This window comes from Heteronotia binoei, chromosome 9 (genome assembly GCF_032191835.1).
Source record: "Heteronotia binoei isolate CCM8104 ecotype False Entrance Well chromosome 9, APGP_CSIRO_Hbin_v1, whole genome shotgun sequence".
NCBI lineage: Eukaryota > Metazoa > Chordata > Lepidosauria > Squamata > Gekkonidae > Heteronotia > Heteronotia binoei.
Window position 1 is genome coordinate 9,316,010 of NC_083231.1, and position 27,030 is coordinate 9,343,039.

Genomic DNA, 27,030 nt, shown 5'->3' on the forward strand with positions numbered 1-27,030 from the left:
GCATCTCCTCCCGTAAGCACTTTGCCATTTTGGCCATCTTGCTCCTCAACATTTGAACAAACCCACTACCCTCAGGCTCGGGGCCGTTGTCATCATTGTCTGGGCATGGAGGGTTAGGGTCGTCGTACTCTTCTCCCTTGTCCGATCGGGATTCATTGCGATCTCCACCGCCCCCAGCTCATACGCCGTCTTGGCTACTCTCGCTCGTCACTCTCACCCTCTGTGATGGCCGCGCCAAGATTGCCTCTTCGTGCCGGTGCCTCATCCATGAGTGTGGTGGAGGTTCTGGGCGCCCAGTCCTGGGGTGTGATGAGGAGTTGTTGGATATGCAGGGGGGACCCTTTCCCTGCTGCTTTACGGGCATCTAGGATATGCCACGGAGGGGTCCTTACTCCGGTTTCCTCCTCTCTGCGTCCTCTTCGTCTCCTCTCAGGGGATGTAGGGAGTCTGCCGTTATCTGGTGTTCTCTCCGCCATACGGTTAGAAAGTTGCCAGGTCGGTTAGAATCCCAAAAAGGATCACTTCCAAAATGTCAAGCATCGGTATTTCGAATAATTGAGCTATTGTTTTAAATCAAAGACTCATTTTATTGATAATCCAATACTTGCCCAAGGAACGATACCTTGGAAGTGATACAGAATGTTACAGAGCATGGCATCCTAAAGGCTACTTCAAAGACAAAGTTCAGATAGCTTCAAAACATAACATACAGATGTAAATGGCATAAAAGGTTCAAAGCATACTGTCAACTAACCATTTGGATACTATAACATCTCTCGGTTTCTACACATTCCTGACTTGCTGATATGTATGGGAACTCGGGGGAGGTACTTCTACTTTTCAGTAGGAAGATTACTTGCATATCCTGCATCCTTGAGAGTCCACAGGTGGGGGAGCTTTGAAGAGAGATCTTTATTCAGAAAAGAGGGATAGTAGGCAGGAGGAGGGAGGAAGTATGAATACCAAATGCATACTAAATTAATACTCAGAAATATCATGCTTGACAGTCAGCTGGCTTGGAGAAGGCATTTCTCTCTTTAAATCACTTGTTCAAGCCAAGCCACCTGGTGGCTTGGAAAATGCATTTAGAGTTAAAGTTGCTTTCTTTCCACCTCCACACCCAGCTTCCTTCCTTCCTTCCTTCCTTCCTTCCTTCCTTCCTTCCTTCCTTCCTTCCTTCCTTCCTTCCTTCCTTCCTTCCTTCCTTCCTTCCTTCCTTCCTTCCTTCCTTCCTTCCTGTCTTTCAACTCTCAAACATCTGATATTCTATGTAGCTCTTACGTTAAGCAAGTTTGGCCACCCCTGGTCTTAAAGGTGCTACTTGACTCCTAAATTTCACAACTGTTACTTGCCATCAAGAACTGAATTCACAAGGCACAGCAAGTGGAAACAGATTTGCCCCACAGAAACAGTCTGTTTTCCAAGCCAGAAAGCTCTCACTTCCTTATCTGGTGGCTGTTTGTGATGATTGGCAGGCAACAGGACAACTCTTTTCTCAGTTGGATCCCCTGGACTTCACTACTTAATACTGCTTTCTAGACTGCCCAGCTGGGATGGGGTTAGAAGACAGCATTTAGCCATGGCTCTGGTCCATCTTGGGAGATAGCTCTTAGTTGGAGCTAGGAGCTTTATGCCTTGTTCATTGACACTTAACATGCTGCAAAATTTCACCTCGTTTCCTGTGCTGTTGGATCCAGATGAATGAACCTACTGGGGAAGCCGTTTGGAGCTGTGTGCATGATTCTAGGATGGAGGTGGAATTCTTGAACTGATGCCCGGAATCAACAGAGGGCCAAAGGTGAATGAACAAACTGAAGCTTAATCCAGACAAGCCTGAATGGGGGTGGATCAGCGATAAAGCTAAGATGGGGACAGAAATATAATGAGTTCTGGACAAAGTCACACTCCCCTCGAAGGATCAGGTTTGCAGTTGAGGGAACGTCTCTGGATCCATCGTTGCTGCTAAAAAAGCCAGGCCTGGCTCTGTTTGTCTGGCAGCGACTGTCTGGTGGAGAAGGTAGACCTGGCATCTATATTTGATTACTGTAAGATGCCATATGCAGGGCTGTCTTTGAAGAACATCCAGACATTTCAGTTGGCTCGGAAGGCAGCTCTAAGTGTCTCACTGGAGACCTGCCATGACTTCGCTGACTGCCAGTTCATTTCTGGGTCCATTTCAAAGCGCTGGCTTTGGCTTGTATAGCCCTGAACAGAACCAAGGTATCAGCAGTCCAGCTCCACCTATATGTTTATCCCTGTTTGAATGAGTTCTGACCCAGCTGTGCACTGAGATTGTTCCAGTTTTGTTGGACTGATGTTTTAATGGTTGTAGAACATGAATTTTGCGAGTGCGTCTGTCGTGTTTGGGGTTCTGATTATTTTAGGGGTGCCAGGTCCAATTCAAGAAATGTCTGGGGACATTGGGGGTGGAGCCAGGAGACTTTGGAGGTGGAGCCAGGAGACATAAGGGGTGGAGCCAGGAGCAAGGTTGTGACAAGCATAATTGAACTCCAATGGGAGTTCTGGCCATCACATTTAAAGGGACCGCACATCTTTTAAATGCCTTCCCTCCATTGGAAATAATGAAGGATAGGGGCACCTTCTTTTGCGGCTCATAGAATTGGACTCCCTGGTCCAATCTTTTTGGAAATTGGAGGGTCTTTTGAGGAGAGGCATTGGATGCTATGCTGCAAATTTGGTGCCTCTATCTCAAAAAACCCATGGATCAATTCTCTATTATACCCTATGGGAATCAGTCTCCTTAAGGTATAATGGAGTGCCCAGCAGACATTTCCCTCCGCCGCCCCCCCCCATAAATTCTGTCGGGCCGGGCCATGTGTGTCAAAAAAGTAGCTGTGATATAAACTTTATAAGAGACACTGACAAACACAATTTAAAAATGTGTATCTCTCCTGTGCGATCGAGGGAACTGGGCAAAGGAAACTCTAGCTCTTTCCCTCCTTCTCCAGGCGGTGAGGGGGCGGAGCCACAGCCAATGGAAGGAAAGGGGGCTTTGATCTGTAACTCCTGTGCAAGTGAGCAAGCCTGGCAAAGCAAACTGTGATATAGAAAGAAGCAAGAGAGAAGGAGAAGAAAGCAGACTTGCTCACGGACCTCATAGGAACCCTCTGGGGGCATGATCTGGCCCTCAGGCCGCATGTTTGACATCCTTGATCTAGGGCCTGTGTGCAAGAGTAGAAGTCAAGTTTCACCTTTAAGACCAACAAAGTTTTATTCAGAATGTCAGCTTTCGTTCATCAGACGAGGAATCAGGTATAGTGAGCAGAGCTACATATCGCTGGTAGGCAGTGGTTTAGAGTGCAAAATGGTACAAATTTAAGATCCTATGACAGAATAGTAAAATTAACGAATTGAGCAAACCTCTGATCTGGGTAGCATGAGCGTGAGAAACCAATAAAACAATACCATGTCAAAATGTGAGAATGTCTGCTAATCACTCCATTGTTTATAAGCCTGGACATTTCAGACATTTTCCCTATCCAACTAATTTTCCCTATCCAACTAATTTACACGTAACATACATATAGTTTGCCATTAGGAGGAAAATACATTAAAATATAGTGGAAGATGGGTTAAGTATATGTCATGAGATAAACAGCCAATATCCCTATTTTGACTGTCAATACAAAAAATTATTCTGATCCACCAGCCTAAAAGAGAAATGCACTGGAATACTGTGGCTACATAACTATACTCCGTGAGAGTGGGTTTAGCATCTGTAATAAGATAAAAAAAAACAATATCCCTGTTCAGTCCCGGGGAGGTGTTTGTTCCAAGTTTCATAATAATTTGTCATTCAACCATTTCCTTCTCCATTCTGTACTTGAAGTTCCTTTGCAGTAAAACAGTGTGTGTGTTTGTGTGTAGATCCAAGTGGGCAGGCGTGTTGGTCTGAAGCAGTAGAACAAAGAGTGAAGTGCACCTTTAGGACCAACAAAGTTTTATTCAGAACGTAAGTTTTTGTATGCTCCAAGCACATTTCATCAGACAAGGAATCAGGTACAGTGAGCAGAGCTACATAGAGCTGGTAGGCAGTGGTTTAGAATGCAAAATGGTACAAATTTAAGATCCAATAACAGAATAGTAAAATTGACAAATTGAGCAAACCTTTGATCTGGGTAGCGTGAGTATGAGAAAGCAATAAAACAGTATATGTCAAAATGTGAGAATGTCTGTCAATCACTCTACTGCAGTGGTGGCAAACCTATGGCATGGGTGCCAGAGTAGGCACACGCGCCGTTGCCCGTTTTCGCCTCTCCCACTCTCTCCGCTGCCCATTTTCACTTCCCCTGCTCTCCCAGTCACCCGTTTTCACTTCCCCTGCTCTCCCAGTCACCTGTTTTCACTTCCCCTGCTCTCCCAGTCACCTGTTTTCGTCTCTCCCACTCTCCCCACCGCCTGTTTTCGCCTCTCCCGCTCTCCCCGCCGTCCGTTTTCACCTCTCCCACTCTCCCCACCACCTGTTTTCGCCTCTCCCGCTCTCCCCGCCGCCCGTTTTCACCTCTCCCGCTCTCCCCACCACCCGTTTTCACCTCTCCCACTCTCCCCACCGCCTGTTTTCGCCTCTCCCGCTCTCCCCGCCGCCCGTTTTCACCTCTCCCGCCCTCCCCGCCGCCCGTTTTCACCTCTCCCACTCTCCCCACCGCCTGTTTTCGCCTCTCCCGCTCTCCCCGCCGTCCGTTTTCACCTCTCCCACTCTCCCCACCGCCTGTTTTCACCTCTCCCGCTCTCCCCGCCGCCCGTTTTCACCTCTCCCGCTCTCCCCGCCACCCGTTTTCACCTCTCCTGCTCTCCCCACCACCTGTTTTTGCCTCTCCCGCTTTCCCCGCCTTACATTTTTGTTTCCCCTGCTCTTCCCGCTGCCCGTTTTCTAAACAAAAACCTCAGTATTCAGGTTAAATTGCCGTGTTGGCACTTTGCGATAAATAAATGGGTTTTGGGCTGCAGTTTGGACACTCGGGTCTCTAAAAGGTTCGCCATCCCTGCTCTATTGTATAAGCCTGGGCCAAAAAGAGGACATTTCTTTGTCAGATGTTCTTCCCATGCAACTAATTGACCTTTTAACATGTAACATACATATAGTTTGCAATTAGAAGAAAAATACATTAAAATATAGTGGAAGATGGGTTTAGTATACGTAATGAGATAAACAGCCAATATCCCTATCTGAGTATGTCAATACAGCTAAAAGAGAAATACATTGGATAGTGATATTCTTGTCCACCTAATTTACTATTTAGCATGTAAGCATCATTCTAGTTTGCCATAGAAAAAAAAGAATACAATAAAATATAATGAAAATGGGTTAAGTATATGCAATCAGACAAACAGCCAATATTCCTATTTTGAGTATATCAATACAAAAAATCATTCTGATACACTACTCTAAAAGAGAAATACACTGGAATACTTGGATCTATCTGACATAAATGAGACATTGTCGGGCCGAGCCATGTCGGCCTGGGCCGTGTGTGTGGGTAGCGATATTCTTGTCCACCTAATTTACTATTTAACATGTAAGCATCATTCTAGTTTGCCATTAGAAAAAAAGAATACAATAAAATATATTGAAAATAGGTTAAGTATATGCAATGAGATAAACAGCCAATATCCCTATTTTGAGTCTGTCAATACAAAAAATTATTCTGATCCACTATCCTAAAAGAGAAATACGTTGGATTACTGTGGCTATATAGCTCTACTCCGTGACAGTGGGTTTAGCATCTGTAATAAGATAAAAAAAACCAATATCCCTGTTCAGTCCTGGGGAGGCGTGTGTCCCAAGTTCCATAACAACTTGTCATTCAGCTATTTTCCTCTCCATTCTGTTCTTGAAGTTCCTTTGCAGTAAAACAGTGTGCGTGTTTGTGTGTGTGTTTAACTTCTTTTCTGGCTCTGGAGCTTGGGATCCATTCTTCCTTGTATATCAATACAGCTAAAAGAGAAATACATTGGGCAGCGATATTCTGGTCCACCTAATTTACTATTTAACATGTAAGCATCATTCTAGTTTGCCATTAAAAAAAAAGAATAGAAGAAGAAGAAGATATTGGATTTATATTCCGCCCTCCACTCTGAAAAGTCTCAGAGCAGCTCACAATCTCCTTTACCTTCCTCCCCCACAACAGACACCCTGTGAGGTGGGTGGGGCTGGAGAGGGCTCTCACAGCAGCTGCCTTTTCATGGACAACCTCTGCCAGAGCAATGGCTCACCCAAGGCCATACTAGCAGGTGCAAGTGGAGGAGTGGGGAATCAAACCCGGTTCTCCCAAACAAGAGTCCGCACACTTAACCACTACACCAAACTGGCTCTCCCTATTTTGAGTCTGTCGGTACAAAAAAATTCTTCAGATCCACTGTGGTAAAAGAGAAATACATTGGAATACTGCGGCTGCATAGCTATATTCCGTGAGAGTGGGTTTAGCATCTGTAACGAGATATAAAAAAAACAAACCCAATATCCCTGTTCAGTCCTGGGGAGAAAAAACAAACCCAATATCCCTGTTCAGTCCTGGGGAGAAAAAAACAAACCCAATATCCCTGTTCAGTCCTGGGGAGAAAAAACAAACCCAATATCCCTGTTCAGTCCTGGGGAGAAAAAACAAACCCAATATCCCTGTTCAGTCCTGGGGAGAAAAAAACAAACCCAATATCCCTGTTCAGTCCTGGGGAGAAAAAAACAAACCCAATATCCCTGTTCAGTCCTGGGGAGAAAAAAACAAACCCAATATCCCTGTTCAGTCCTGGGGAGAAAAAACAAACCCAATATCCCTGTTCAGTCCTGGGGAGAAAAAAAAACCCCCAATATCCCTGTTCAGTCCTGGGGAGAAAAAACAAACCCAATATCCCTGTTCAGTCCTGGGGAGAAAAAAACAAACCCAATATCCCTGTTCAGTCCTGGGGAGAAAAAAACAAACCCAATATCCCTGTTCAGTCCTGGGGAGAAAAAAACAAACCCAATATCCCTGTTCAGTCCTGGGGAGAAAAAAACAAACCCAATATCCCTGTTCAGTCCTGGGGAGAAAAAAACAAACCCAATATCCCTGTTCAGTCCTGGGGAGAAAAAAACAAACCCAATATCCCTGTTCAGTCCTGGGGAGAAAAAACAAACCCAATATCCCTGTTCAGTCCTGGGGAGAAAAAAAACAAACCCAATATCCCTGTTCAGTCCTGGGGAGGCGCGTCCCAAGTTCCATAATAATTTGCCTTTCAGCCATTTCCCTGTGCATTCTGTTCCTGAAGTTCCTTTGCAGTAAAACAGAGTGCTGTGTGTGTGTGTTTAACTTCTTTACTTGCTCTGGAGCTCGGGCTCTAGTCTTCCTTGTGCAGGAGGCGGGGTGTGTGTGTGTGTGTGTGTGTTGGGGGTGCGCAGGGAAGCGCCGCTGCCAGCGCCGGAGGGCCAAAGGCCGGCGGCGGAGGAGCGCGCCCGCCGGGCTCCCTCCTGCCGCAGCAAGACTGCTGCTCGCTGCCTCTCCCGCGCAGGCCGCCAGAGCGAGGAGGCAGCGGGTGCAGCGGCGGCGGCGGGAGCAGCATGCAGCAGCCTGGCGCCCCTTCCACGTCCAGCCTCCTCGGGAGCAACAGCAGCAGCTGCAGCCGCCGCCGCGCCCAGGCCCAGCGCGCCGGGCCCAGGGGGGCAGACGAGGAGGCGGCGGCGGCATGGGCGGCCCGCGGGGCTCCTGGGGGCTCTTGCTGGCGGCCGCCTGCCTGCTTGCCGGCGGCGCCCAGGGGCGGAAGGCGCTCCGCTGCCCGGCCACATGCAGCTGCACCAAGGACTCCATCATCTGCGTGGGCTCGGCCAGCGTGCCCCGCCTCGTCCCCCGGCGACATCAGCTCCCTGTAAGGCTCCGGGCTCCGGGCCCCGGGACGGGAGGGAGGGAGGGAGGGCACTTGCTGCCCCGGGGGGGGGGCTGGCTGCGGGGGGGCTTTGGGAAGGAGGAGAGGGGCCGCCGGGAAAGAAGGGCGGCGGGGGGAGGGAATGGGGCAACCCCCCCCCCCCCCCAACAACACAAATCTCAGCCGGTTTGCGAGATTGTGGCGAAATGACCACGGTCAAGTCCTTTTGGGTGTCAAAAGGATCGTTTGCGTCGGGATGGTTCATGAGCTGGCGCGAACCGCCTTGGCACCCCCCCCCCCCTCCCCCGGTGGGCTGCAACTCCAGAGTGGCTTGGCTGGATTTGCAAAGGAAGGATTTTTAAAAAAAACACCAACTAATCGACTAAGCTTTAAAATCCATCCTTTCTTTCTTTCTTTCTTTCTTTCTTTCTTTCTTTCTTTCTTTCTTTCTTTCTCTTTCTCCCTCCCTCCCTTCCTTCCCATTCAAGTTCATTAAGCAATATATAGCCACTCATGTTTTCCCCTTCCACCCACACCTGCATGCCCCCTTTCCTGTTCCTAAATCCTTTCTTTCTTTCTTTCTTTCTTTCTTTCTTTCCTTTCTTTCTTTCTTTCTTTCTTTCTTTTCTTTCTTTCTTTCTTTCTTTCTTTCTTTCTTTCTTTCTTTCTTTCTTTCTTTCTTTCTCTCTTTCTTTCTTTCTTTCTTTCTTTCTTTCTTTCTTTCTTTTCTCTCTCTCTCTCTCTCTTTCTCTTTCTCCCTTCCTCCCTCCCTTTCTTCCTTCCTTCCCATTCAAGTTCATTAAGCAATATATAGCCACTCATCTTTTCCCTTCCACCCCCACCTGCATGCCCCCTTTCCTGTTCCCAAATCCTTCCTTCCTTCCTTCCTTCCTTCCTTCCTTCCTTCCTTCCTTCCTTCCTTCCTTCCTTCCTTCCTTCCTTCCTTCCTTCCTTCCTTCCTTCCTCCCTCCCTCCCTCCCTCCCTCCCTCCCTCCCTCCCTTCCTTCCTTCCTTCCTTCCTTCCTTCCTTCCTTCCTTCCTTCCTTCCTTCCTTCCTTCCTTCCTCCCTTCCTTCCTTCCTCCCATCCATCCATTCATCCATCCATCCATCCATCCATCCATCCATCCATCCATCCATCCATCCAAAACAAAGGGTCGAACAAAGGAAATCTTTTTTTGCTGTTGGGGAAAAAGGAGGTTGAAATACCTGGGAAAGGATCGATGACTTGGATGGCCCAGGGAAGCTTGCTCTTCTCAGATCTCGGAAACTAAGCAGGGCCGTCCTGGTCAATATTTGGATGGGAGACCTCCAAGGAATGCGGGGGGTGGGGTCGGGTGGAATGGGGCGGTCACACGGCTGTAGGCAAGGGCACACCACCTCTGAATGGCTCTTGCCTTATGGAGGTTGTCGTCAGTCTTCCTGATTTGACAGAAAAACAACAACTACATAGAGGGACAGGTGTGCCTCTGGGTGGTGGTGGAGGGATGGCATCTGTAGTGTGCAGAAAAAGGTGAGGAATGGATCTTTATTGGGAGAGGAGACTCCAACGCTCTTCACCACGGGTGATGATGGTGCAGACAGCAATGTGCTGATAAGTTCCTCTGGATTTTTTCCCTGCCCTGTTCCCTTTTTCTCCCCCAATCAGGAGCTTGGTAAATGGAACCTTTTCCGAAATCAGAGAAAGAATGTTTTCTCATCTGCCTTCCCTCCAGTTGCTGTAAGTATGGCATTCTTCTAACTTAAGGGATTGGATTCAAGTTCATCCCCAGAGGGGAAGCATGATTGGATTTCAGAACAGCTCTTTTCAAATCGCACACTGGTGAACGGAATGTCCCCTTTCAGTCCCTTGCTCGCTAGCACAAAAGGGTGTGATAAGTGGGTTAAGTTCTATATCCAGAGAAAACCTGAGAGGGTAGCCCCAACCAAAGACCAGATTAGCCAGTTTGGTGTAATGGTTAAGTGCGTGGACTCTTATCTGGGAGAACCAGGTTTGATTCCCCAGTCCTCCACTTGCAGCTGCTGGAATGGCCTTGAGTCAGCCATAGCTCTCTTATCTGGGAGAACCAGGTTTGATTCCCCAGTCCTCCACTTGCAGCTGCTGGAATGGCCTTGGGTCAGCCATAGCTCTCTTATCTGGAAGAACCAGGTTTGATTCCCCAGTCCTCCACTTGCAGCTGCTGGAATGGCCTTGGGTCAGCCATAGCTCTCTTATCTGGAAGAACCAGGTTTGATTCCCCAGTCCTCCACTTGCAGCTGCTGGAATAGCCTTGGGTCAGCCATAGCTCTCGTAGGAGTTGTCCTTGAAAGGGCAGCTTCTGTGAAAGCTCTCTCAGCCCCACCCACCTCGCAGGGTGTCTGTTGTGGGGGAAGACGATAAAGGAGATTGTAAGCCGCTCTGAGTCTCTGATTCTGTGAGAAGGGCAGGGTATAACTCTGCAATTCTTCTTAGTGGGTCAAATTGAAAAGCTGAGAAGGAAGGGATCTGTTTGTGTTTCCTCTGTTGGAATTCCCTTGAGAACAACCTGGTTTTTTGGCAAGAAATTATAAAATGATGTCTGTAATGCCCATTGGATTGTAGGGGCAGCAGGAGCAACACATCATAGGGATCCCTAGTTATTTGACATTTTTTTCCCAAGTTTTTTTTTTTTTTGCTCAGATGTTCTGTCCAAGTTTATGGCAATATGGATTATGATGAAGCTGTTAAGTGCTAAGTCCAGAAATCAAATGCAAAACACCAAGAACACATTACGTTTTATTAGAATAATAAGAACATAAGAGAAGTCATGTTGGATCATGCCAATGGCCCATCCAGTCCAACACCCTGTGTCACACAGCGGCCAAAAAAACCCAGGTGCCCATCAGGAGGTCCACCAGTGGGGCTAGAAGCCCTCCCACTGTTGCTCCCCTCCCAAGCACTAAGAATACAGATTATCACTGTCCCAGACAGATTTTAAAAAGATACGCTGTGGCTTATAGCCACTCATGGACCTCTGCTCTTAAGAACATAAGAGAAGCCATGTTGGATCAGGCCAATGGCCCATCCAGTCCAACACTCTGTGTCACATAAGAACATAAGAGAAGCCATGTTGGATCAGGCCAATGGACCATCCAGTCCAACACTCTGTGTCACATAAGAACATAAGAGAAGCCCTGTTGGATCAGGCCAATGGACCATCCAGTCCAACATTCTGTCACATAAGAACATAAGAGAAGCCATGTTGGATCAGGCCAATGGACCATCCAGTCCAACACTCTGTGTCACATAAGAACATAAGAGAAGCCATGTTGGATCAGGCCAGTGGACCATCCAGTCCAACACTCTGTGTCACACAGTGGCCAAAAAACCCCAGGTGCCATCAGGAGGTCCACCATTGGGGCCAGGACACTAGAAGCCCTCACACTGTTGTCCCAGTGACACATGACAATGTAGAAGGGTCTCCTGATTGGAATGTACAGAAACTGATTTAAAATGGGTTTGGGGAATGGATGTTGCGTTGTTGTTCCAAGAAACTGGTCCTTCTAGTCTAGTCTACCACGTTACTATCCTGTGTTTCTCTAGCACAGTGGAGCAATCTCTCCATCACAGCCTTGGCCCAACAGAACCACTTCACAGCTCTCAAAAAGTTCTCCATCTCCACGTTGTTCTTGTTTGGGGACAGCTAGTTTGGTGTAATGGTTAGAAGTGGTAGACTCTAATCTGGAGTACTGGGTTTGATTCTCCACTTCTCTACATGCAGCTGACCTTGGGTTCTCTCAGAGTTGTTCTCTCAGAGCTGTTCTCTCAAGAGCAGCTCTCTCAGAGCTCTCTCAGCCCCACCTACCCCACAGGGTGTTGGTTGTGGGGAGGGGAAGGGAAAGGCAATTCTAAGCTCCTCTGAGACTCCAGGTGAAGGGTGGGGTATAAATCCAGTCTCCTCCTCCTTCATCTCCTGGCCTTGATCACCCTAATTCTTTCTACATACAGGCCAGGGTGTAACCTGTATGTAGAAAGAATGAGGCCCAGTGCTAGAATTTCTACTGAATTTTGATAACTTTAACCGAACATAGGAACTTTCCCTTCTCCGTAACAACTAATACAGACTATAGGCAGTGTTCCCTCTAATCTGAGTTAGCGTGAGCGAGCTCACAGATTTTTAGCCTCCAGCTCACACATTTTTGTCTTAGCTCAGGAAAGATGACCCCAGAGTACGCTTAAGTCATGCAGCAGCTCACAACTTTAATGCCAGTCGCTCACAAAGTAGAATTGTTGCTCACAAGACTCTGCAGCTTAGAGGGAACATTGGTTATAGGGATGCCAGCCTCCAGGTGGGACCTGGGGATCCCCCAGAATTACAACTTATCTCCAGACTACAGAGATCAGTTCCCCTTTTGGAGAAAATGGCTGCTCTGGAGGGTGAGTTCTGGACACTCTACCCCACAGAGGTCCCTGCCTTACCAATTTCCACCCCCAAACCCGAGGAATTTCCCCGTCTTGGATCCTGCAACGCTACCCCCACACCCATTGACTGGAGGGTGGTGGACCCAACAACAACCCGATTTGATGATTTGGCCCAAAGTTCCCCTGAGCCATGAAACTGAAAACGAGGCCAGCTCTACTTCTTTCACCCTCTATGCACGCAGCTCCCCCTACACAAACGCTTGAAGACAGTTGGGTCAAGTTTCCAGAACTGCAGTTGTTGAAGACAGAATTCACCAAAGTGAAAGAAATGAACTGGAAAGGAGTGTGGAGATTTAGCGACTGGCCCCTGGCACACTAAACTGAACATCTTCCCTCAGGCTATTGAGTAATTCTGTCTGACTTTGATGTACTAGTGTTCATACGGTACAGTCCTGTGTAGACGTAATCCAGTCTGAGACCACGGATGTCAACTCAATGGGAGCAGCACAGCCCAGGGATGCGTGACATTTGGAGGCGTGACTTTTTTTCAAGACCCACCCTTGAATATGCAGCACAGTCTTCTAATTTTAAGCAGCCGCATGGCGCAGAGTGGTAAGGCTGCAGTACTGCAGTCCAGAGCTTCTGCTCATGACCTGAATTCGATCCCGGCAGAAGCTGGGTTCAGGTAGCCGGCTCAAGGTTGACTCAGCCTTCCATCCTTCCGAGGTTGGTCAAAGGAGTACCCAGCTTGCTGGGGAGAAAGTGTAGATGACTGGGGAAGGCAATGGCAAGCCACCCCGTAAAAAGTCTGCCGTGAAAACGTTGCGATGCGACATCACCCCAGAGTCAGAAATTACTGGTGCTTGCACAGGGGACTACCTTTACCTTTTACTTGTAATTTTGCTCAGGCTTGCACTTTTAAGTGGAACTAAATTAATTGCCTGCAATAAATTAAATGGGATTAAATATTAAATCAGTTGTACGTAATGCTCAGTTTTTATTATTTGTACTTGTTCTAAATGTTTACACTTTCATTTGTGACAACCTTTGCGGGGGTGGGGGGCTAAGGCAGGGGTGTCAAACACATTTGTTATGAGGGCCGGATCTGACATAAGCGAGACCTTGTTGGGCCAGGGCGTGTGTATCATAAAACGTAATGCCAGGTCGCTGACGTATAAACTTTATAAAGGACACAGACAAACCCAACTCAATATAGTTTTTAAAAAATTGAAATATGCTTGAAAGATTAGCACTCTTGCAATATTTTGTTTATTTAAGTTTTTGGTAACTGGCACCTGACACTCTGAATTATTGCATCAAAATCTGGAGACAGTGTCTGTGCTGTAGCAGTCTTGAGTATAACGTTCAGGTGTGTGTGCAAGTTACAAGCCTACTTTTGATTACAGAAATCTCATGGTCAATGCTTTGAGCCTAAGGGGGGAAACATGAAATGACTGGGCATTGCAAGCTTTGGTACGTGTTGCTTCATGTGCTGGTCAGCCAATGGAGAAAACAGGCTTTGCTCTGTAGCTCCTGTGCACTTGAGCAAGCCTGGCAAAGCAAGCTGTGATGCAGAAGGAAGTAAGAGAGAGAGAAGAAAGCAGATGACAGTGAGATGCTCATGGGTCTGATAGGAGTCCTCCGGGAGCCTGATTGGGCCCTCGGGCTGCATGTTTGACACCCCTGGACTAAGGAATAACACTAAAAGCCTGTAATTCAGGCGTGCCAAACATCTGGCCCAGGGGTCGAATCAGGCCCCCAGAGGGCTCCTATCAGGCCTCCGACTGGCTGTCATCTGCTTCCATCTCCATCTCTCTTGCTTTCTTCTGCATCACAGCTTGCTTTGCAAGGCTTGCTCAATTGCACAGGAGCTACAGAGCAAAACCTTTATTTTCTCCATTGGCTGAGGCTCCTTCCTTGGGAGGATGGGGAGAAAGGAAGAGCTTGCTTTGCCAGGCTATCCCAGTTGCACAGCAGAGCTACTGAGCCAAGCCTCTCTTCTTTCTATTGGCTGAGGCTCCTCCCCCTCCTGGTCCCCTGGGGTAGGAAGGAAAGAGCCAGAGCTTCCTTTGCCCCATTCCCCAGATCCCATGGAAGAAATACAAAGAAAGCACATTTAAGACTAATGAGCGCTAATGTTTTAAGCACTGTAATTCAGGGAAGCAGGAGGAGGTTTTGGCAACAAAAGCCCTAGACTTTTCCTGAAAATTTTTGAGTTCTTGGAACCTTGACAGAGCAGGTGAGAAGGAGTTCATTGGAGCAAAAAGGAGTTAAGGAGCCATTGTTCTTCAGATAGGGCTTAGCTGCCAGTTGTGGAGTCGCCAGCCTCCAGGTGGGAGCTGGGGATCCCTTGGAATTACAACTCAGACTACATGAGACCAGTTCCCTTGGAGAAAATGGCTGCTTTGGAGGGTGGACTCTGGCCTTGTATCCCACTGAGGTTCCTGTCCTCTCCACCCCCAAATCTCTTGGTGTCTCCTACCCTGGAGCTAGCAACTCTACCCTCCACCAGTGGCTGGAGGACACCTGGCAACCCTATGCCAGTGGGGCAGGTTAGGGAATCCTTGGTTTCAGGATATAGCATTAGTCTCAGCGTCTTCAGGGAAAGAAGGACTTGCAGTGTGTGGTGTACAGAACAGACTGACACTCAACTGGACTGGACTGTTTCTTTGAAACCAATATAGCCGGGATTTGAACACCTAGGGTGGGACAAGCAAGCCGAATCGATCTGTTAATACCATCTTTGCCGCCCCACCTAATGTGAGCTGTGACTTAATTGTCTTAATTTTAAACTGTTTTAACTGTTTTAAATTGATTTATTGTGTTGGAAGCCGCCCTGAGCCCGCTATGGGAAAGGGCGGCCTATAAATCTACGGAAATAAATAAATAAGCAAACAATTTGTTCTTATTCTTTAGTCATTTAGGGTTGAGGGACAGGCTGAGCTTTCATTTAAAGGCCCTCTGGTACCTCTGGTCTGGGATTCATTGGCCGATATTCCCTCACTCTCCTCAGAACAGAACAAAGTTTGAGTTCAGGGGCACCTTTAAGACCAACCAAGTTTAATTCTGGAAATAAGATTTCACGTGCATGCACATTTCTAATGTATCTGAAGAAATGTGCCAGAATTAAACTTGGTTGGTCTTAAAGATGCCACTGGACTCATAAGAACATAAGAGAAGCCATGTTGGATTAGGCCAATGGCCCATCCAGTCCAACACTCTGTGTCACATAAGAACATAAGAGAAGCCATGTTGGATCAGGCCAATGGCCCATCCAGTCCAGCACTCTGTGTCACATAAGAACGTAAGAGAAGCCCTGTTGGATCAGGCCAATGGCCCATCCAGCCCAACACTCTGTGTCACATAAGAACATAAGAGAAGCCATGTTGGATCAGGCCAATGGCCCATCCAGTCCAGCACTCTGTGTCACATAAGAACGTAAGAGAAGCCATGTTGGATCAGGCCAATGGCCCATCCAGCCCAACACTCTGTGTCACATAAGAACATAAGAGAAGCCATGTTGGATCAGGCCAATGGCCCATCCAGTCCAACACTCTGTGTCACATAAGAACATAAGAGAAGCCATGCTGGATCAGGCCAATGGCCCCTCCAGTCCAACACTCTGTGTCACATAAGAGAAGCCATGTTGGATCAGGCCAATGGCCCATCCAGTCCAACACTCTGTGTCACACAGTGGCAAAAAATTTTATATATACACACACACTGTGGCTAATAGCCACTGATGGACCTCTGCTCCATATATTTATCTAAACCCCTCTTGAAGGTGGCTATGCTTGTGGCCGCCACCACCTCCTGTGGCAGTGAATTCCACATGCCAATCACCCTTTGGGTGAAGAAGTACTTCCTTTTATCCGTTTTAACCTGGCTGCTCAGCAATTTCATCGAATGCCCATATTTTGTTCTGTTGCTTCAGTCCAACATACAGCTACCCATGTGAATCTGTCTCCTCAGAATACGTTGTTGAACTCCTTATCTTTAAGTGTGTCTCATGTTTTGTGCCCAGGTGAAGCGGAAGGTTATGCTTGCACATACTTTCAGGGTTTGGAGCCTTTAACCCTTTCTGGAGAAATAAAAACAGAAATTGGTTGTTTTTATTTTATTTTAGGTTCTGCTGTGTGGTTGTAGAGCAGATAGGAGACCCGAGGTAGGAGAAGGGTATAGGAAGCCTAAAAACACCGTTATGTTTGAGTTAGGCTGGGGGGAAGCACAGAACAAGCTTTTACCTCACAAGTGACAGCTTTCACACTTTAAGAATCAACCCCCCCTAAAAAAAACCCCACACAACCAAATGCATTTGACCATTCAGGAAAGTTTAACATTAACTGAGGAAAGGTGAGGGTGACAACTGCAAATAATTATCCAGAACACTGTTAAACAAATTCCATCCTAACTTGCCTCAGGGTTTTGCCACTGAGTAAAATGTCTTTACTCTGAGCTGAGGAGAAGACCCTAACTACCGGCTTGAAGGTTGGAGCTGTTCTTGTACATTTGTAGTATACCTTCGGTGACACAGGTCAATTGTCCCTCCCTCAAGAATCTTGTGGGACAAAAATAATCTTTTGCTAAATTGGACTAGGGACGTGGAATGGTACGGTAGAGCCTGATCTGATCAGATCTCAGAAGCTGAGCAGGGTCAGTTCTTGGAAGGCCGACCAAGGAAGGCTCTCCAGACTCGGAAGGCAGCGGCAAACTACATCTGCTTCTCACTTGCCTTGAAAGCTCCGTGCTGGGGTTCGCCATCAGCCAGTTGCAACTGGACAGCACATAAATTGGACGTTTTGTGACAGGCTCTGTTCTTTGGCAATGCCTTTCTAGCCCAATTGTTGGGCCTTCAGTAGCTCAGTGCGGGTAGACTCTGACAGTGACCTTCCTCCAAGACTCTTTTTGTAGCAGGAACTCCTTTGCATATTAGGCCACACACCTCTGATGTAGCCAGTCCTCCAAGAGCTTACAGGGCTCTTAGGTCAGGGCCTACTGTAAGCTCCAGGAGGATTAGCTACATCGGGTGTGTGGCTTAATATGCAAAGGAGTTCCTGCTACAATAAAAGCTCTGCCTTCCTCCATCCAATAACATAACATCTTTCCATCAGGTTGATTGGTCTGCCCCAGCCAGGCCTAAAAGTCTCTTGTTCGTGTTAATATTTTTGACAAGTTATTAAATGATGTCTATCTATTTGACACTGGTTTCCCCCCCCCCCTCTGTTTTTTTTCAGTCAGCTCTTATTAAGGTATAAAGTGTGTACAGGGCCAGCATGAGCATATGCTCAGGTACCAGGGCCCAGGACTTCTGATGAGGCCCATTGATACTGACAGTCAGCAAAGGGTTCATTGAAGTCCCCAAAATGATCAAAGTCGTCTTGATTTAGAAACTAAGTTTCATTTTATTGATTACAACAATGTTACTCTCTACATGGATTCATTGAAACTGATAACAGATAGCCTGAACCATTGGTATTTATGAATATACTTCAAAGACTAGGGCTTTAAATTGCTTCTCATAATAAATCTACATTTGTCCCTGCAATTGCTACTTTCACACGCCGCTTATCTTACACCGGGGATAGTTACATCCTCCCTCCTGGTGGTGTCCTTGCTCTCGCCCGGGAGGCGCTGAGGCGGCTAGCCTGGTATTCTGCACTTCAAAGGCAGTTCTGGCAACCTCCTTTCCCACCCCTCCTGGTTCTTTTGCAGGGCACAGGTATTAGTACTCAGCATTTTATTAAACAATAGGGTTAGTAGGCATGGATTAAACACAATCAAAAAGCATAACTAACTGCAATGAAACATTGTCTGACACTGACCCCCACCCACCTCTCCTGCCACCTGTCCGTCCCCCTGCTCACAGGTGCCCAGAATCGTTGAGGAAGGGCATGTGGGTGACACACAGTGGTGGCGCTCCTGGTGACCATGCCAGGTAGTGCAGGCAACTGAGCATGGACGGTGGATTTGCAAGCAGGAAAGGGGGTATCCTCGCATGAGAGCCAGTTTGGTGTAGTGGTTAAGTGTGCGGACTATTATCTGGGAGAACCGGGTTTGATTCCCCACTCCTCCACTTGCAGCTGCTGGAATGGCCTTGGGTCAGCCATAGCTCTCTTATCTGGGAGAACCGGGTTTGATTCCCCCCTCCTCCCCTTGCAGCTGCTGGAATGGCCTCGGGTCAGCCACAGCTCTCTTCTCTGGGAGAACCAGGTTTGATTCCCCACCCCTCCACTTGCAGCTGCTGGAATGCCCTTGGGTCACCCAGAGCTCTCTTATCTGGGAGAACTGGGTTTGATTCCCCACTCCTCCACTTGCAGCTGCTGGAATGGCCTTGGGTCAGCCACAGCTCTCTTATCTGGGAGAACCGGGTTTGATTCCCCACTCCTCCACTTGCAGCTGCTGGAATGGCCTCGGGTCAGCCACAGCTCTCTTATCTGGGAGAACCGGGTTTGATTCCCCCCTCCTCCCCTTGCAGCTGCTGGAATGGCCTCGGGTCAGCCACAGCTCTCTTATCTGGGAGAACCGGGTTTGATTCCCCACTCCTCCACTTGCAGCTGCTGGAATGGCCTTGGGTCAGCCACAGCTCTCTTATCTGGGAGAACCGGGTTTGATTCCCCCCTCCTCCCCTTGCAGCTGCTGGAATGGCCTCGGGTCAGCCACAGCTCTCTTCTCTGGGAGAACCAGGTTTGATTCCCCACCCCTCCACTTGCACCTGCTGGAATGGCCTTGGGTCAGCCAGAGCTCTCTTATCTGGGAGAACCGGGTTTGATTCCCCACTCCTCCACTTGCAGCTGCTGGAATGGCCTTGGGTCAGCCACAGCTCTCTTATCTGGGAGAGCCGGGTTTGATTCCCCACTCCTCCACTTGCAGCTGCTGGAATGGCCTCGGGTCAGCCAGAGCTCTCTTATCTGGGAGAACCGGGTTTGATTCCCCCCTCCTCCCCTTGCAGCTGCTGGAATGGCCTCGGGTCAGCCACAGCTCTCTTATCTGGGAGAACCGGGTTTGATTCCCCCCTCCTCCCCTTGCAGCTGCTGGAATGGCCTCAGGTCAGCCACAGCTCTCTTATCTGGGAGAACCGGGTTTGATTCCCCACTCCTCCACTTGCAGCTGCTGGAATGGCCTTTGGTCAGCCACAGCTCTCTTATCTGGGAGAACCGGGTTTGATTCCCCACTCCTCCACTTGCAGCTGCTGGAATGGCCTTTTGTCAGCCAGAGCTCTCTTATCTGGGAGAACCGGGTTTGATTCCCCACTCCTCCACTTGCAGCTGCTGGAATGGCCTGGGGTCAGTCACAGCTCTCTTATCTGGGAGAACCGGGTTTGATTCCCCACTCCTCCACTTGCAGCTTGGGTCAGCCGTAGCTCTCACAAGAGTTGTCCTTTAAAGGGCAGCTGCTGTGAGAGCCCTCTCAGCCCCAGCCACCTTACAGGGTGTTTGTTGTGGGGGAGGAAGATAAAGGAGATTGTGAGCCACTCTGAGACTGAGATTCACAGTGGAGGGCGGGATATAAATCCAATATATAAATACAATATCTTCTTTCCAGTAGCAGTATCAATGGAGGTGGGGGTGGAAAGGAAAACAGGGGCCATATATCACTTAATGCACTTGAATGGAGAACAATTTATTACTATTATTATTTACATTAGTTTTATATCCCGCCCACGAGATGAGCCTTGCTTGGTTCTTCTTAGGGTTGCCAAGACCCCTGCGGCCGCTTCCTCCCAAATTGCTAGACTGTCCGGGAAAATCATAGAGTTTCCCCGGAAGCTCCTAGAGTGGCTGGCATGCGACATTGCTGGCATGACGATATCACTTACGAGTGATGTCATCGCACCAGCAATGTCGGAAGGGGCTCCCCCCTGCCAGCCCACTGTGGACTGGCAGGTTGGGGACCCCCAAAGTGGGAGAACCCCCGCCCCACCCAGGAGCTTAGCAGCCCTGATTCTTCTGCGATCTCAGTGAACTTCCTGAGGGTTAATTCTGCACAGAAAATACTATAAATGGTAGAGTGTCGTGTTCTTTTAATAGCTCCCCACCCCTTAATGTTTGTATTCCTTTTTTTCTTAGACTGCTGAATTCAAACTCATTCGCCATAATCCGGGATGATGCCTTTGGAGGCCTTTTTCATCTAGAGTACTTGTAAGTCCATGGTTTTAATGTATTAAACAAAGACTTTTAAATGAATGGCTTTAATGGTAATTTATAGGGGCCAATAGCCACTGATGGACCTCTGCTCCATATGTTGATCCAATCCCCTCTTGAAGCTGGCTATGCCTGTAGCCACCTCCTGTGAGAAATTTATCTCAGTCCTATTATTATTATTATTATTATTAATTTTTATTTGTATCCCACCCTCCCCGTCTGGGCAGGCTCAGGGCGGCTAACAACATTCAATAAGACATAATATAAATACAATAATTAAAACACATTAAACACATAAAGCACATTCAAATTATAAAACAGCATAAATTTTTTTTAAAACAACACTAATCCAGCATATATAGTCTATAACATATATAATCTATAGTTTAACAACAGCAGAGGTGTTCCGGGCGCTGTTACATATTTAAATAGTGGCAAGAATCATTGAAGAATCACTTTGTTGGATCCTCCGTTCAGTCATCCTCTGTCAGCATTCTGAGAAAGCCTGCCTAAAGAGGATGGTCTTGCAGGCCCTGCGGAACTGATCTAAGTTCCGCAGGGCCCGCACCTCCTCCGGGAGTTGATTCCACAGGCTGGGGGCTGCCACGGAGAAAGCCCGTGCCCGTGTGCTCTGTAATTTTGCCTCCCTTGGCCCAGGGACAGTCAGCTTGTTCTTCCCTGCTGACCTCAGTGCTCTTTGGGGCTCTGATTGCTTTTCAGCAGTTCATGACGCTTTATCTGGATGTCACTGTACATCATAATTTATAGGGGCAAGCAGATGCGTGAGCGACTGATATCGCTGCTTTCCCGTGCAAACAGTAGCTTGCAAACCAAGAAGCAGTGCAATTCAGTGAAACGGAGGTCCCAGGGCTCCTGGTATAACGTCATGCTTTCCCCTGTTGATGGAATGTCCGAGGGGAATCTGAAGCCCAAGTCCACTCACGTTCCTGCTTCGTTCTCCAGGGTATAACTTGCAAAGTGTCCTTCAGTACCCAATGTGCCATATGGATTCTTCCAAGCAGGGCTTTTTTTGTAGCAGGAACTCCTTTCCTGGTTTGCAGGCTACTGTTTGCACTGGAAAGCAGTGATATCACACACCCCTGATGTAGCCAGTCCTCCTGGAGCTTACAGTAGGCCCTGTACTAAGAGCCCTGTAAGCTCTTGGAGGGCTGGCTACATCAGTGGTGTGTGGCCTAATATGCAAAGAAGTTCCTGCTACAAAAAAATGCCCTGCTTGCAAGATTGCAGAAATGGCAACTTAAGAACATAAGAGAAGGCATGTTGGATCAGGACAATGGCCCATCCAGTCCAACACTCTGTCACACAGTGGCCAAAAAACCCAGGTGCCATCTGGAGGTCCATCAGTGGGGCCAAGACACTAGAAGTCCTTACACTGTTGCCCCCTCCAAGCACCAAGGATACAGAGCGTCACTTGCCCCAGACAGAGAGTTCCAACAATACGCTGTGGCTAATAGCCACTTATGGACCTCTGCTCCATATGTTGATCCAATCCCCTCTTGAAGCTGGCTATGCCTGTAGCCACCTCCTGTGGCAGTGACTTCCACTTGTTAATCACCCTTTGGGTGAAGAAATACTTCCTTTTATCCATTCTAACCCAACTGCTCAGCAATTTCATTGAATGTCCACGAGTTCTCGTATTGTGAGAAAGGGAGAAAAGGACTTCTTTCTCTACCTTCTCTATCCCATGCACAATCTTGAAACTTCTCAAACTTATTAGACATTCTGTGATTATCGTATGTTGACAAACAGTGGCTGGGATCCAGAGGCCTTTCCAGATGGTCCACACTATCCCAAGACGGTATTGAATTGTCTTTCTCAATTTCCTCCAATGCCGCCTTTGCCATACCTCACGCTGGCTTTGAAACGGAGGCATATTTAAAAGCAGATGGTGACACAATGGGTGAGTCTGCGGTGCCAAGAATAGAAGACTATCTCGCTGGACATGCGTGAGCCTTCTGGGAACTTAAGTAGCTCCCTGGATCCAAGCCAAAGGGCTGATGATCAGAAGTTGGGCTTCAATCAATGATCTCATTCCAGATCTGACGTAAGACGTCTGAATTCAATAGAAACAGGCTCTTGATCATCTTGAAAAACTGAATTAGAATCAGTTAAGTGAAGGAGCTTCACTGTAGTAATTGACTGTAGTAATTTTTTTCCATGTCTTATGTTGACTTCCAACAGATGCATTTTCCTTCCATACAATGTGATTAATGAAAAAAGTAGGCAAGCCGCCCTTGGCCCCAGTTCTTAGCACTCCATAAAGCCGCACAAAACACACGGTCCAGCCAAAATTCAGCACTTTTATGCCCCAACTGAGTTCAATAAGGAATTTCAGCACATGCTTAAACCTCTCCCATTGAAATATGTAGGATTATTGGACTTTGGCTTTCCCATTGAAATACGTAGGATTGTTGGATTCTACCGTTGTAAAACTTGTGGTTACTCTGAATGCTGAACAACGTGGATATAAATGCAGACAAATTAATATAGTAAATCAAGCCAGTAAATCCTAAGTGATTGCGTTCAACTGTTGTGCCAAGTTGCAATGAAACTCTAGCTCAAGGGTGGCCAAACTTGCTTAAAGTAAGAGCCACATAGAATAAATGTCAGATGTTTGAGAGCCGCGAGACATGAAAGTCAGATGTTTGAGAACAGGGAGGAAGGAAGGAAGGAAATAGATGGGAGAGATTGAAAGAAAGCAACTTTTAACTTTGCATGCATTTTCCAAGCCACCAGCTGGCTTGACTTGGAGAAGTGATTTAAAGAGAGAGATGCCTTTTCCAAGCCAGCTGATGGGGTGTTGAGGGCTTCGAGAGCCACACAATATGTGTGAAAGAGCCACATGTGGCTCCCGAGCCGCAGTTTGGCCTCCCCTGCTTTAGCTGGATTCACTCCCAGTTTGGGGTGTGAGCAAACAGCCACGTGTCATGGACAACTGGAGTTTGTCTGGAAGCCAGAAATAAGGTTGCCAGCCCCCTCTTGGGGCAGGGGATCCCCCAGACTCCAACTTCTCTTTCTCACCGCTGCTCAGAGTGGCAGTGGGAGAATTTTCAAAAATGGCTGCCAAGACGGCATGATGCCACTTCTGGAGAAAGCCTAGACGGGACGTCAGTCCTCTCTAGGAAGCACCATAGAGTTCCCAGTGAGCCCTAGAGTCCTGTCACCACTTACTTCTGGGGATGCCACACCGGCAGTCACCTCCATCTAGATTTGCCAGGTGCCCTCAGCCACCAGCAGGGGATGAGGCAGGGGGTAGGGTTGCCGGATCCTGGTTGAGAAACCCTTGGAGATTTGGGGAAAGAGCCTAGGGAAGACAGGGACCTCAGTGAGGTACAGTGCCAGAGAGTCCATCTGTTAAGGCATTGGTTTTCTCCAGGGGAACTGGTCTCTGTAGTCTGGAGATAAGCTATAATTCCAGGAGATCCGCAGGTCCCACCTGGAGGCTGCCATCCCTTCTCCTTCCCAGACTTCCTGCTGGTTGTCAGGCTGCGCCTTGGGAACTCTAGCTGGAAAACTTCTAGAAACTGTGCGTGCAAAGGGAGGAGAGAGTAGGGATCCAGGGGAAGCGAATAGCCCCAGGCCTCCTCAAGTCTGAGGGCTTCACGTGTATTAGTTCATGTTGCCTAGGGTTAGTGCACAAATAAGGATATACAGTACATGACTGACCTGTGGCTTTCAGGGGACCAGCTTACAGAGTCTAAGCTGGAAATCTAGGAAATCTAGTTGACTTATATTCAGGGTTGTGGAGAAACGCCATCTTAGGTGGGAGGGAAAACATGAAACTCCTAAGCAGGCTTTGGCCTAGCCTCCCTCCAAACCCCCCCCTCCCTTCCAGAGCCAAACCAACAACGCTAGGGGGAAAGTCTCCTAGAGAGGCAGGAAGTTCTTTTGTTCTGGGTATTGGCGTTAGCAGGAAGAGAAGGCAGTTTGCAGCTGGCGCTCAGGAAGAGAGGTTGCCTGCCTGTGGGCTCCTGCTGGTGAGGTAGGCCTGCTCAGGAAAATGAGGTCCCCAGGCAGTCAGACCAAGTAAGTCATCCCCAAGGCGGGGCAAGTTTAGACCAGGGACAGTAGGATGCGTTTATAACACCTTTTCTTTGTCATGCTGTTTGCTGTGCGGGTGCTGTGCTGTGCTTTATAAAGGGGGCCCCGAGGAAGGGGGAAGGCATGCAGTTGGATAAGGTGCCAATCCTCCAGGGGTGCCCCAAAGAAGTGCTGAGGTCTCTGTGATTCCCAAGTACAGGGTGGCAGAGGACCTTGAGGCCTGGCCTCGTAGCTGGAGAGGGGGATTGGGAGTCCTGTTCCTCTCAATCTGAACCCCTAGACTGAGCAGGTGGTGGCAGCGAGCCCAAGGGGCAGGAGGAGAAATAGCTCCCTCCAGGAGTTGGCGACTCAATAGGGAGCTGACGGGACCGGGTCTGAAGGCAGAATCGGGCCGGTTCCTTCACAAGGGTTATGAATAAGTTCGGTGGTAACTACTTTACCGAGTTCGGTACAAGGTGCTGGTCATCACCTTTCAAACCCTATATGGCCTAGGACCTGCCTACTTGAAGGACTGTCTCTCCCCACACGTTCCCCGGAGAGTACTGAGATCGGGAACTCAAAATCTCCTGATTGTCCCCGGGCCAAAGGAAGCCCGTTTGAAAACTACAAGGGATAGGGCCTTCTCAGTAATGGCCCCTTCCTGGTGGAACCAGCTGCCGGAAGAGGTAAGGGCCCTGCGGGACCTTGTTCAATTCCGCAGGGCCTGTAAGACAGTCCTCTTCCGGCTGGCTTACAACTAACCAGCACTGAAACACTGAAACTTGAAACTGAGTGTAGTTGCAAGACCGCCGTATGTCTTGAATGTTTTAAGTACATAACTATGTGAATGTTTAGATTTTAATTATGTAAATTATGGAATGTCTAATTTTTATGCATAATTTTATATTTTTATGTCAGTTTTTATGTCGTAAGCCGCCCTGAGCCACCTGGTGGGAAGGGCGGGATATAAATCTCAAATAAATAAATAAATAAAACTATCTGTGGTAACTCTTATCTGCTTATCTCCAGACTACAGAGACCATTTCCCCTGGAGTTGCTGCCTTCCAGGGGGTGGGGGCTAGAGGTCTCCTGGGGTTACAACCGATCTCCAGACAACAGAGATCAGTTCCCCTGGGGAAAATGGCTGCTTTGGAGGGTGGACTCTGTGGCATTCTACCCTGCTGAGGTCCCTCCTCCCCCTAAACCCTGCCCTCCCTAGACTCCGCCCCCAAATCTCCAGGTATTTCCCAAGTGGGAGTTGGCAACCCCATACCACATTTGGTGTCAGTTTTGCGTTGCTCCTCTCTCCTAACTTTTTTCAGTTCCCTGCTTCTGTAGTTCTGATACTTTCAAGTTCTGATATGTTGTCTATGGAAATTAAAATAATAAAAGTGAGTCAGACAGTTTTGTACAACCCCCGTACCTCTCTGTTCCCAACAAAAGCCTGTCCTTAATGTACGTAGGAACATAAGAGAAGCCATGTTGGATCAGGCCAATGGCCCATCCAGTCCAACATTCTGTGTCACACAGTGGCCAAAAAACCCAGGTGCCATCAGGAGGTCCACCAGTGGGGCCAGGACACTAGAAGCCCTCCCACTGTGCCCCTCCTCAAGCACCAAGAATACAGAGTACCTCTGCCCCAGACGTAAGAACATAAGAAAAGCCATGTTGGATCAGGCCAATGGCCCATCCGGTCCAACACTCTGTGTCACACAGTGGCCAAAAAACCCAGGTGCCATCAGGAGGTCCATCAGTGAAGCCAGGACACCAGAAGCCCTCCCATTGTGGCCCCTGCCAAGCACCAAGAATACAGAGCTTCACTTGCCCCAGACAGAGAGTCCCAACAATACGCTATGGCTAATAGCCACTGATGGACCTCTGCTCCATATGGTTATCCAATCCCCTCTTGAAGGTGGCTATGCTTGTAGCCACCACCACCTCCTATGGTAGTGAATTCCATGTGTTAACACCCTTTGGGTGAAGAAGTACTTCCTTTTATCCATTCTAACCTGACTGCTCATCAATTTAATCGAGTGCCCATGAGTTCTCATATTGTGAGAAAGGGAGAAAAGTCCTTCTTTCTCTACCTTCTCTATCCTGTGCATAATCTTGTAAACCTCTATCATGTCACTTCTCGGTTTACGTTTCTCCAAGCTAAAGAGCCCCAAGCGCTTTAACCTTTCTTCATCAGGGAAAGTGTTCCAACCCTTTAATCATTCTAGTTGCCATTTTCTGGACTTTTCCCAATGCTAATGTATATTTTCCTTTCAAAACAAATCTTTCTGTATAGATTTATTGAAGGAAACAAAATAGAAACCATTTCAAGAAATGCATTTCGTGGCCTTCGAGATTTGACCCACCTGTAAGTCTTTAATGCTAACTTGAATTTTTTGTTTGTGCGTCTTGCATTAAATTTGCTTTTCCAATACTTCCATATAAGAACATGCGAGAAGCCACATTGGATCAGGCCAATGGCCTGTCCAGTCTAATACTCTGTGTCAAAACCCAGGTAACAAATGTGCCCATATATACCATCCATTGGCGACTTAAGAGAGCCAGTTTGGTGTAGTGGTTAAGTGTACGGACTCTTATCTGGGAGAACCGGGTTTGATTCC

The 27,030-nt window shown here is 47.9% G+C and overlaps 1 protein-coding gene across 1 annotated transcript in view; it reads left to right on the forward strand.

The window, feature by feature from the left end:
- The first annotated feature begins 806 nt into the window (after positions 1–806).
- LGI2 (leucine rich repeat LGI family member 2) overlaps positions 807–27,030 on the forward strand; it is a 43,455-nt gene continuing 17,231 nt past the window's right edge. The window contains 6 exon segments of the mRNA XM_060247281.1: positions 807–827; positions 7,504–7,836; positions 7,838–7,857; positions 9,501–9,572; positions 20,300–20,371; positions 26,706–26,777. Of these exon segments, the coding sequence (XP_060103264.1) occupies positions 807–827; positions 7,504–7,836; positions 7,838–7,857; positions 9,501–9,572; positions 20,300–20,371; positions 26,706–26,777 (590 nt within the window).